Here is a 12421-nt window from a genome sequence, read left to right as displayed (position 1 = left end):
CAGACTGTGCACCACAGAGACAATCAAGAGAGAATACATTCAGGTCAACGGTGCCAATTGAAAGTCAAGAGGTGTGTCTGTAAGTGAAAGTGAAATTAATGTGTGAAAGTCCACCACCCTTTTCCCCCGTTATTTCTGGAACAGACGTCGTGTTACATTCTGTTCGTTGATAAATTAGCCTTTGGACTGTTTTGGTTTATTTTTCTAAACTCCTAATAGTTTTATTCACCAGTTACAAACAGCTTTACCTTGGAGTCAGACTTGTTTTGTAGTGAAATGAAGACCTTTCCGACCTCGGCGGCCTGGTGTTTAGGGATTCTGTTCATCAGTGTTTCATTGATAACGACAGGTAGGACACAACATTATTCCTTCATTATTTAGCCTGTAGGCTATTTTATTATCTGGACATAATATTACTAAGAAAGTAATTCAAGTGCAGGCTCAATACCGAGTGCAGGAAATGTAGATGTCTTGACCGAGGTAAAGACCGTTTCATGTTGGATATTGTTGGATATTCTCCTATAGTTTTCGAGGGATATTCGCCGGTAGTTTTCCTTACTCCACCAACAGCAGTTAGGGACCGTCAACATAGTGACAAATCAATTCTTTCAAATTTCAATAGATATTTAACCATTACTCCTAAAACTTTCAAAACTGGTTCTAGCTAACCCGATGGCAGACACACATTGCACACATGTATTTTTTGGCGATTTACACCTGGCACTATCTTAAATAATTTTTTACATTTTTTGAATTTCAATAGCTCCTTCGTCATGTAACCTAATGACTTCAAACAAGGGTCCGAATGTCCACGCACATTGCACACCCTTGAGCTTGTCCATTTTCATCTCACACGTTTTTTACATACATTTTTCAAAATCTAAAATTTCAATAGCTCCTTGGTCATTTGACCTAATGTCCGCTGACTACCCTTCTATACACACTCTAGTTTGTGTAAAATCACAGTGTAACGTAAATTTTTCATAGTTTTAAATTTCAATAGCTCCTTGGTCATGTTAATTACACACTTAAGAAGCATGCAGTGGATATACACCCATATTGCATAACCTCTAGTTATGTCTCTTCTATATTGTTGTACATTAATATTAGTTTGACAATGAGGAGGTTCAGTCCAGTGTTGTGTTGAGGAGGTTCAGTCCAGTGTTGTGTTGAGGAGGTTCAGTCCAGTGTTGTGTTGAGGAGGTTCAGTCCAGTGTTGTGTTGAGGAGGTTCAGTCCAGTGTTGTGTTGAGGAGGTTCAGTCCAGTGTTGTGTTGAGGAGGTTCAGTCCAGTGTTGTGTTGAGGAGGTTCAGTCCAGTGTTGTGTTGAGGAGGTTCAGTCCAGTGTTGTGTTGAGGAGGTTCATTCCAGTGTTGTGTTTACCCTTTTCTTGAATGTTTAACTATAGTAATTAGTAGTTCTGAGGACTTATATTCCCTTATCCTTAAGTGTTTTTCCACAGTATTTAACAGCGGTACACAACAGGAGAGAGACAGATAATATCTCCTTTCATCGTTAATATTAACCATAAGGAAAAAGGGCAAAGTACGAGAGTCCTGTTATTCATTGTCCAAAGCAGGGTTGGAGAGTGAGCTAGTGAGGTAGGCTGCAGTGGGTTTACTGGTCAATACATATACTGAACATGTAACCACAGTAATGGTGGCCAGTAAATCAATTCCTCAGACATTTCTTTTGGCAGTTGCTCCATGTGTTTCTGTGAAGGTTCTATATCCATTTGGGAGGTGATGTTGGGAAAGTTCTGTGCAACTTCCTTGGCCATCTACACCAAAAAATAAAAAAGAGCTTTTGACCTAATTGTCACATAACAGCTAACCATTCATTATTGAAAATATAACTATCAAACCTGCATTACAAAGACCCTGCAGCTGAAGGTGTCCTGCTGCATGGTGTGACTTATTTCCCCTCCTTTCGACTTTAACCAGTCGTCTTTTCAATGGCAGGATCTTCTCATTTTGAAGTATTCTCTTTTTTATGTAAACATAATATAATTATGATTAGTTATAGGACAATGAATACACAAGCCAAATGTGTATGCTGTTCCTTATCATCATAATCTAGTAGTAATTTAGTAGTAGAGGTATTTTCCTTTATGATTCTACACACAGCCTAAATTATTTTCACTGAACCATTTACAGGACAATAATGCAAGTAGCATATAGGATCCAACCCTGTCACAGAGCGAATAAATGTAGAGCGTTTGTAGACTTTAAGAAAATAATATTAAGTGACAGTTTCATCAGTACCTTTAAAGAAAGTCACATCACAAAGATCACAGATGACACCAAATCTATGACAAGAGAAAATGAATTGTAAGCACCAAAGTGTATTTGTCAAAATAATATCTGAAAATGTCAGTTGTTGAACATAGTATCAAATCAAATCAAATGTATTTATAAAGCCCTTACATCCGCTGATATATCAAAGTGCTGTACAGAAACCCAGCCTAAAACACCAAACTGCAAGCAATGCTGGTGTAGAAGCACGGTGGCTAGGAAAAACTCCCTAGGAAGAAACCTAGAGAGGAACCAGGCTATGAGGGGTGACCAGTCCTCTTCTGGCTGTGCCGGGTGGAGATTATAACAGAACATGGCCAATATGTTCAAATGTTGATAAATAACCAGCAGGGTGAAATAATAGTAGTACTTCTATTAGCAATAGCAATTTATTAAATATGCAGTTGAGGAATATTCCATGTACCAACACTACATGTAGAACGGACATAAGACATTCCCACGTAGAGTATTTTTTTAAATATTTATTTATTTCACCTTTATTTAACCAGGTAGGCTAGTTGAGAACAAGTTCTCATTTACAACTGTGACCTGGCCAAGATAAAGCAAAGCAGTGTGACATAAACAACAACACAGAGTTACACGTGGAATAAACAAACATACAGTCAATAACACAGTAGAAAAAGTCTACATACAGTGTGTGCAAGTGAAGTAAGATTAGGCAGGTAAGGTAATAAATAGGCCATAGTGGCGAAATAATTACAATTTCGCAAATAAACACTGGAGTGATAGATGTGCAGAAGATGAATGTGCAAGTAGAGATACTGGGGTGCAAAGGAGCTAAAAAAATATAAATAAAATAAATAATATGGGGATGAGGTAGGTGGATTGGTTATTTACAGACGTACAGGTGCAATGATCTGTGAGCTGCTCTGATAGCTCATGCTTAACACAGTGTCCAAAGAGGGGCCAGAAGTATACCGAATGGTGTCGTCTGCGTAGAAGTGGATCAGAGAATCACCAGCCGCAAGAGCGACATCATTGATGTATACAGAGAAAAAAGTTGACCCGAGAATTGAACCCTGTGGCACCCCCATAGAGACTGCCAGAGGTCCGGACAACAGGCCCTCCAATTTGACACATTGAACTCTATCTGAGAAGTAGTTGGTGAACCAGGTGAGGCAGTCATTTGAGAAACCAAGTCTTTTGAGTCTGCCGATAAGGTCCTGACTTTCCTGAAAAGTTTCATATCACGGGGGCTATTTGATGCTACTGCAGTACGCCACAGGATGTTTTTGTGCTGGTCAAGGGCAGTCAGGTCTTATTTAAGATGGTGAGGAAGGCACTTTTAAAGAATAACCAGGCATCCTCTACTGGCGGAATGAGGTAAATATCTTTCCAGGATACCTGGGCCAGGTCGATTAGAAAGGCCTACTCGCTGAAGTGTTTTAGGGAGCGTTTGACTGTGATGAGGGGTGTTAATTTGACCGCGGAACCATAACGGACGAAGGCAATGAAGCAGTGATCGCTGAGATCCTGGTTGAAGACAGCAGAGGTGTATTTAGAGGGCAAGTTGGTCAGGATGATATCTATGTGGGTGCCCGAGTTTACGGATTTAGGGTTGTACCTGGTAGGTTCCATGATAATTTGTGTGAGATTGAGGGCATCTAGCTTAGATTGTAGGACGGCCGGGGTGTTTAAGCATATCCCAGTTTAAGTCACCTAATAGTACAAACTCTGAAGATGAATGGGGGCAATTAATTCAAACATGGTGTCCAGGGCACAGCTGGGGGCTGAGGGGGGTCTGTAACAAGCGGCAACAGTGAGAGACCTATTTCTGGAACGGTGGATTTTTAAAAGTAGAAACTCGAACTGTTTGGACACAGACCTGGAAAGTATGATAGAACTCTGCAGTAGAATTGAGTTGGCACTTTATTGGCCCAAACACCCACAGACCCACAAGGTTGAGGTTACTCATGGACAGTAATTAGTCATTTTTGTATTTTTTTGCATTGATGCATTGTGTCTTCTAACTGTCCAAGATTAGGATCCAAAGTGTTAGGAAATATTTGTTCCCATAAATACAAAGGAGGATGTCTCTCCTCATACCTCCTCATACCTCTGGCACTTTAGTCAGCCTGCCAGACTGGGCACCACAGAGACAATCAAGAGAGAATACATTCAGGTCAACAGTGCCAATTGAAAGTCAAGAGGTGTGTCTGTAAGTGAAAGTGAAATTAAAGTGTGAAACTCCACCAGCCTTTTCCCCCGTTATTTCTGGAACAGACGCCGTGTTACATTCTGTTCGTTGACAAATTAGCCATTCGACTGTTTTGGTTTATTTTTCTAAACTCCTAATAGTTTTATTCACCAGTTACAAACAGCTTTACCTTGGAGTCAGACTTGTTTTGTAGTGAAATGAAGACCTTTCAGACCTCGGCGGCCTGGTGTTTAGGGATTCTGTTCATCAGTGTTTCATTGATAACGACAGGTAGGACACAACATTATTCCTTCATTATTTAGCCTGTAGGCTATTTTATTATCTGGACATAATATTACTAAGAAAGTAATTCAAGTGCAGGCTCAATACCGAGTGCAGGAAATGTAGATGTCTTGACCGAGGTAAAGACCGTTTCATGTTGGATATTGTTGGATATTCTCCTATAGTTTTCGAGGGATATTCGCCGGTAGTTTTCCTTACTCCACCAACAGCAGTTAGGGACCGTCAACATAGTGACAAATCAATTCTTTCAAATTTCAATAGATATTTAACCATTACTCCTAAAACTTTCAAAACTGGTTCTAGCTAACCCGATGGCAGACACACATTGCACACATGTATTTTTTGGCGATTTACACCTGGCACTATCTTAAATAATTTTTTACATTTTTGAATTTCAATAGCTCCTTCGTCATGTAACCTAATGACTTCAAACAAGGGTCCGAATGTCCACGCACATTGCACACCCTTGAGCTTGTCCATTTTCATCTCACACGTTTTTATACATTTTTCAAATGTAAATTTCAATAGCTCCTTGGTCATTTGACCTAATGTCCGCTGACTACCCTTCTATACACACTCTAGTTTGTGTAAAATCACAGTGTAACGTAAATTTTTCATAGTTTTGAATTTCAGTAGCTCCTTGGTCATGTTAGTTACACACCTAAGAAGCATGCAGTTGATATACACCCATATTGCATAACCTCTAGTTATGTCTCTTCTATATTGTTGTACATTAATATTAGTTACAATAATTCAGTCAGTGTTGCATTGAGGAGGTTCAGTCCAGTGTTGTGTTGAGGAGGTTCAGTCCAGTGTTGTGTTGAGGAGGTTCAGTCCAGTGTTGTGTTGAGGAGGTTCAGTCCAGTGTTGTGTTGAGGAGGTTCAGTCCAGTGTTGTGTTGAGGAGGTTCAGTCCAGTGTTGTGTTGAGGAGGTTCAGTCCAGTGTTGTGTTGAGGAGGTTCAGTCCAGTGTTGTGTTTACCCTTTTCTTGAATGTTTAACTATAGTAATTAGTAGTTCTGAGGACTTATATTCCCTTATCCTTAAGTATTTTTCCACAGTATTTAACAGCGGTACACAACAGGAGAGAGACAGATAATATCTCCTTTCATCGTTAATATTAACCATAAGGAAAAAGGGCAAAGTACAAGAGTCCTGTTATTCATTGTCCAAAGCAGGGTTGGAGAGTGAGCTAGTGAGGTAGGCTGCAGTGGGTTTACTGGTCAATACATATACTGAACATGTAACCACAGTAATGGTGGCCAGTAAATCAATGAATAAAAATGTCATTTTGTCAAATTAAACAGAAATTGTAGACCTTTCATCTTTTTCAATCTAGTAGTAATTTAGTAGTAGAGGTAATTTCCTTTATGATTCTACACACAGCCTGAATTATTTTCACTGAACCATTTACAGGACAATAATAAAAGTAGCATATAGGATCCAACACTGTCAAAAAGTGAATAAATCTATGACAAGAGAAAATGAATTGTAAGCACCAAAGTGTGTTTGTCAAAATAATATCTGAAAATGTCAGTTGTTGAACATAGTATCAAATCAAATCAAATGTATTTATAAAGCCCTTCTTACATCCGCTGATATATCAAAGTGCTGTACAGAAACCCAGCCTAATACCACAAACAGCAAGCAATGCAGGTGTAGAAGCACAGTGGCTAGGAAAAACTCCCTAGAAAGGCCAAAACCTAGGAAGAAACCTAGAGAGGAACCAGGCTATGAGGAGTGTTCAAATGTTGATAAATAACCAGCAGGGTGAAATAATAGTAGTACTTCTATTTGCAATAGCAATTTATTAAATATGCAGTTGAGGAATATTCCATGTACCAACACTACATGTAGAGAATACATACAGGTCAACGGTGCCAATTGAAAGTCGAGGGGTGTGTCTGTGCCCTTTTTTCTTTACCCCAGTGGTTCAAGTCAAGAGCCACCTTTCCCCTTTCCCCTATCATGTCTGAAAGTGACAGAGTCAGCAGCCAAGAGAGTTTTTCACAGTATGTCATAAAAAATTATTACACTTATGAATGTATGTAAAATGCTAAGATGCATTAGATCCAGTGCAATAGAATACCTGAATTTGAATGCAGCGTGTTCCGATTCCTCCTTCTCTTTCTGTCCAGCAGAAAGATCCAAAAACACTTGATGGTTCATGCAGATACTGGGGAAGCAATATAGAAATGTATTGATCCCTTAAATGATTTTACTATTAAATGACCCATATCACAACCCTCATACCTCTTCACAAAAATGTACCTAAATCAATTTTGGAAAAAGATTTTTACTCACAAAATACACTCAAATATCAAGTCATTATCAGGTTATGTAAACTGCGTGCTAATACTCAATGGAGAAGGATTTGTCTTAATGTATTATGTAATGTAAGATTGTCGTAAGAGAGGAGCGGACCAAAGTGCAGCGTGATTATCGTTCCACATATTTTATTGAACTGTGAAACTATGCAATACATACACATAAACTAAAGAACAAAATAACAAACCGTGACGCAGAGGTGAAACATACACTACTCAAAAACAATCTCCCACAAACCCAGGTGGGAAAAACTTAAATATGACCTCCAATTAGAGACAACGATGACCAGCTGCCTCTAATTGGAGATCATCCCAAACAAAGCCCAACATAGAAATACAAAACTAGAACAACCCAACATAGAAATACAAAACTAGAACATAACATAGAAAAACGAAACTAGAAAAAAATCCTGTCACGCCCTGACCGTTTGAAAGATATTGAGGTTTGAAAAAACGAATATCCGTCAAATATCCAAATTAAAACTGTTTTTACCTCGGTGATGACTTGTCGTCTGATCAGACAGGGGAGTTTGGCGTGTGGTGTTGTCCGTTGCAGACAAACACTATTTACCCACTACTTCAATACGGCAGTGACTTTTTCGTAGCAGGTTAAGATAATTAGTTAAGTTTACGATAAGGTTTAGCGAAAATGCTCCCCTAACTTGTTACTAAAATCGTAACTGTATCAAAATCGCGTGAAAATAGTGTCTGTCCGTGGTATGCGCACCAAGTAGAGACATTGTTAGGTTAAAGGAAGTAGCCATGTTTATGACTGAAAAGAGAAGCCGCTTTTCGATCTTTTTAGTCATAAATATGATTAAAGCCAAGAAAGAGTAGACACACCAGGTGTAAATGATTAAGGGGTTGGAACAGCGAAGTTCCAGTTACGGCTAAGTATAATTTAGTGAGTGTTGAGATTAGGGTAATGTCCATTGAGGTAGAGGACTCATCTTTATATCTGTGACATTATATCATCTGGTCAACTGTAAAACATACAGAATGCTGCAGGGTACTGACCATGACCAGACAGAGAACACATTACACTGGTTTTAAGGTCTCAGTACTGGCTGCCTGTGAGTTTTAGAATTCATTATAATATTCTTCTATTGGTTTTGAAATCAATCCACGATTGTGCACCCCACTACATATCAGACATGCTTTTAAGTTATGTACCCAGGTAGTACAAACGTCTGGTCCACGTCTGGCCTGATTCCGAGACTCCAGATCTAAAACTGCTGGCCCTGGTCTGGTAGCTGGATCCCAAATGAATTACTTTACAGACTAGGCCAGAGTCATTCAGCCTGAACTGAGCCAAAGCTGCCATTTTAGGGCCCGAATCAGCCCAGCAATGGCCCAAATCCACTAAATTCAAACCCCCACTTCCACCACCAAAAACTATATTAAATGTAGGTAGTAATATTATATTAAATGTACACTACCTATCAAAAGTTTTACCTCATTCAAGGGTTTTTCTTTATTTTTACTGTTTTCTACATTGTAGAATAATAGTGAAGACATCAACACTATGAAATAACACACTCAGAATCATGTAGTAACCAAAAAAAGTGTTAAACAAATCAAAATATATTTTATATTAGAGATTCTTCAAATAGCCACCATTTGCTTTGATGACAGCTTTGGACACGCTTGGCATTCTCTCAACCAGCTTCATGAGGTAGTCACCTGGAGATTTTGACCGGTAGTGTAGGTATTAATATTGCAGCTATCGACCGAACTATGAACAACAAACATTAAAAAACATGACTTTTTCTCATTTTAAGACCTTTTATTTAAATATATGATAATGACTTTATGTGGGTGTCACCCCTCAACAGGCAATATGTATGAACAGTAGCATGGATGTATCCAAATAAATGTCACTAGAAAACAGATTAAACCAACAAATGCAGCTATATCATATATATCGAGTTTAATACAGATCAGCCCAGTGGTTCCGGAGGAGATGTAATTTAAGTGTTTTTCACAAAATTCCAGAAGGCGGAAAATCCATCATGCCGGACCTTATGGGTCCTTGAGGCAAATTTGTTCTTTGTGAGAAGAGGGACCTATTCACTGAATTTCAGGACTGTAGGTCAGGGACTGGCTTCGGATAAATTTTTTGGATTGCAAAATGTGGTCTAATTACCGTCCGGTGGACTCCCAATGATTTTGTTAATCGGTATCACTCAGATATCATATTAAAAACTGTGAGCATTTCTCTACACCCCATGGCAAAATGTGTAGAATTTCCCGGGGGGTGTGGGGGTTCAAAGTTTGCAATTTCAGTCGTCTGTTATAGCTCCACCTTGTGGCCAATATGCATATCTTGAGAGGATGTGGACTATGTGTCTTTACCATCAGGTCAAGTTGCACCCTCCTCAGCCTTTAGATCTCATAGTCATCTGAATGTTAATTTTGCTCGCTAGAAGAACCGGTATAATAATAATGAATCAGAGGAAATACAACAGGCTTTCACCAGCTTCTCTGTTCTAACCCCCAATAACCAACAGCAACCAATACAATAGGCTTTCGCTTCTAATCTAACCCCCAATAACCAACAGCAACCAATACAATAGGCTTTCACCAGCTTCTCTGTTCTAACCCCCAATAACCAACATCAACCAATACAATAGGCTTTCACCAGCTTCTCTGCTCTAACCCCCAATAACCAACAGCAGCCAATACAATAGGCTTTAATTAACTGGCGCCGGAAGAAATGGCAGCAGTTTTACGGTCCCCTAACCAATTGTGCTATCATGTGTTTTTTCTCGCATTATTTGTAACTGATTTTGTACATAATGTTTCCTGTCCTCTCTGAGGTCACCAAATCAAACAGACTCGTCATACCCGTCCCTATACCCGCCCCACGGACCATTCCCACCTTCTCACAAGTGGACATTTTGTATCAAATCCTCATTTTGAAGGATTTAGGAGTTCGCCATGTGAAATCCTTTGTTCTCTCTGTGTCTCTCTTTCTGTTCTCTCTATATGTCTCTTGAGAGAGAGAGAGTCCACGATCTATACCCAGAAAGGGTCACGTCATGACAATAGTTTAACCTCAACAGACACTAGTCAGAATACAGGAAGGTTATATAGTTTACCACCATCTGATCTAGTCAGAATACAGGAAGGTTATATAGTTTACCACCATCTGATGTAGTCAGAATACAGGAAGGTTATATAGTTTACCACCATCTGATGTAGTCAGAATACAGGAAGGTTATATAGTTTACCACCATCTGATGTAGTCAGAATACAGGAAGGTTATATAGTTTACCACCATCTGATCTAGTCAGAATACAGGAAGGCTATATAGTTTAACACAATCTGATCTAGTCACAATACAGGAAGGCTATATAGAGTGGTTCCTCCTTTAAAAGTTGCGAGTTTACAGCTCGGAACTTAGAGGTACCCAGCGTCACCACTTCATTGCTCCCGACCACCACAAGGGGGAGTTAGAGGTACCCAGCATCACCATGTCATTGCTCCAGACCACCACAAGGGGGAGTTAGAGCGCTCATTATGCATTTGGGTCCCAAGGTTTTTATATGACCAATCATATCGAGTGGTTCCAATGACGAATTTTGACGTGAGCCACCCGTCCCTGGTGACTTTCTTCAGCAAAGATGGCTGACAAAACATTACAGGGGAAGCAAATTTAAGTAGTTATAACGTCATAACGAGTTAAGAAAAATATTTACAATTGAGAAGAAAATGTTAGTTAATATAGAGACAAACGATTGTGCATTCTTTTTTGGATTTAAAGTAAATTTATGAAAATCGCTATTTAGCAAGTTTTTTTCAGTCATATCTAATACCAGGAGTATCAAACTCCAGTCTGTGAATGACTGTGTGTCTGCATGTATGTATTACAATTAGAGGTCGACCGATTATGATATTTCAACGCCGATACCGATTATTGGATGACCCCAAAAAGCCGCTACCGATTAATCGGCCGATTTATTTATTTATTTATTTGTAATAATGACAATTACAACAATACTGAATGAACACTTATTTTAACTTAATATAATACATCAATAAAATAAATTTAGCCTCAAGTAAATAATGAAACATGTTCAATTTGGTTTAAATAATGCAAAAACAAAGTGTTGGAGAAGAAAGTAAAAGTGCAATATGAGCCATGTGAGAAAGCTAACGTTTAAGTTCCTTGCTCAGAACATGAGAACATATGAAAGCTGGTGGTTCCTTTTAACATGAGTCGTCAATATTCCCAGGTAAGATGTTTTAGGTTGTAGTTATTATAGGAATTATACGACTATTTCTCTCTATGCGATTTGTATTTCATATACCTTTGACTATTGGATGTACTTATAAGCACTTTAGCATTGCCAGTGTCACAGTATAGCTTCCATCCCTCTCCTCGCTCCTACCTGGGCTCGAACCAGGAACACATCGACAACAGCCACCCTCGAAGCAGCGTTAGAGCAAGAGAAACAACCACTCCAAGTCTCAGAGCGAGTGACGTTTGAAATGCTATTAGCGCGCACCCGGCTAACTAGCTAGCCATTTCACATCGGTTACACCAGCCTCATCTTGGGAGTTGACAGGCTTGAAGTCATAAACAGCGCAATGCATTGTGAAGGGCTGTTTGAATGAATGCTTACGAGCCTGCTGCTGCCTACCATTGCTCAGTCAGACTGCTCTATCAAATCATAAACTTAATTATAACATAATAACACACAGAAATACGAGCCTTAGGTCATTAATATGGTCGAATCCGGAAACTATCATCTCAAAAACAAAATGGTATTCCTATTACTTTGCACAACCTTCAATGTTATGTCATAATTACGTAAAATTCTGGCAAATTAGTTCGCAACGAGCCAGGCGGCCCAAACTGTTGCATATACCCTGACTGCGTGCAATGAATGCAAAATGACACAATTTCACCTGGTTAATATTGCCAGCTAACCTGGATTTCTTTTAGCTAAATATACAGGTTTAAAAATATATACTTCTGTGTATTGATTTTAAGAAAGGCATTGATGTTTATGGTTAGGTACAGTCGTGCAACGATTGTGCTTTTTTCGCAAATGCGCTTTTGTTAAATCATCTCCCGTTTGGCGAAGTCGGCTGTCTTTGTTAGGAAGAAATAGTCTTCACAGTTCGCCACGAGCCAGGCGGCCCAAATTGCTGCATATACCCTGACTCTGTTTGCAAGAGAAGTGACACATTTTCCCTAGTTAAAAGAAATTCATGTTAGCAGGCAATATTAACTAAATATACAGGTTTAAAATATATACTTGTGTATTGATTTTAAGAAAGGCATTGATGTTTATGGTTGGAGCAATGTGTACCTAAGCGATTATATGCAACG

General features: G+C 39.1%; 1 protein-coding gene across 15 annotated transcripts in view; it reads left to right on the top strand.

Moving 5' to 3' along the window:
* LOC106598467 (butyrophilin subfamily 3 member A2) overlaps nt 1–12421 on the top strand; it is a 55735-nt gene continuing 43314 nt past the window's right edge. For 14 of the 15 annotated variants that reach the window (XR_006763191.1, XM_045711741.1, XM_045711733.1 and 11 more), the window contains exon 1: nt 4483–4742. Coding sequence is in view for 14 of the 15 variants with exons in the window: in XM_045711741.1 (XP_045567697.1) it covers nt 4670–4742 (73 nt within the window). In the remaining variant the exon portion in view is untranslated. Of the gene's footprint in view, nt 350–4482; nt 4743–12421 lie in introns of those variants that run through there. The other variant, XM_045711729.1, reaches the window with a different exon arrangement.

The sequence above is a fragment of the Salmo salar genome, unplaced genomic scaffold (genome assembly GCF_905237065.1).
Source record: "Salmo salar unplaced genomic scaffold, Ssal_v3.1, whole genome shotgun sequence".
Lineage (NCBI taxonomy): Eukaryota > Metazoa > Chordata > Actinopteri > Salmoniformes > Salmonidae > Salmo > Salmo salar.
This window is presented reverse-complemented; position numbering and strand designations above follow the sequence as displayed.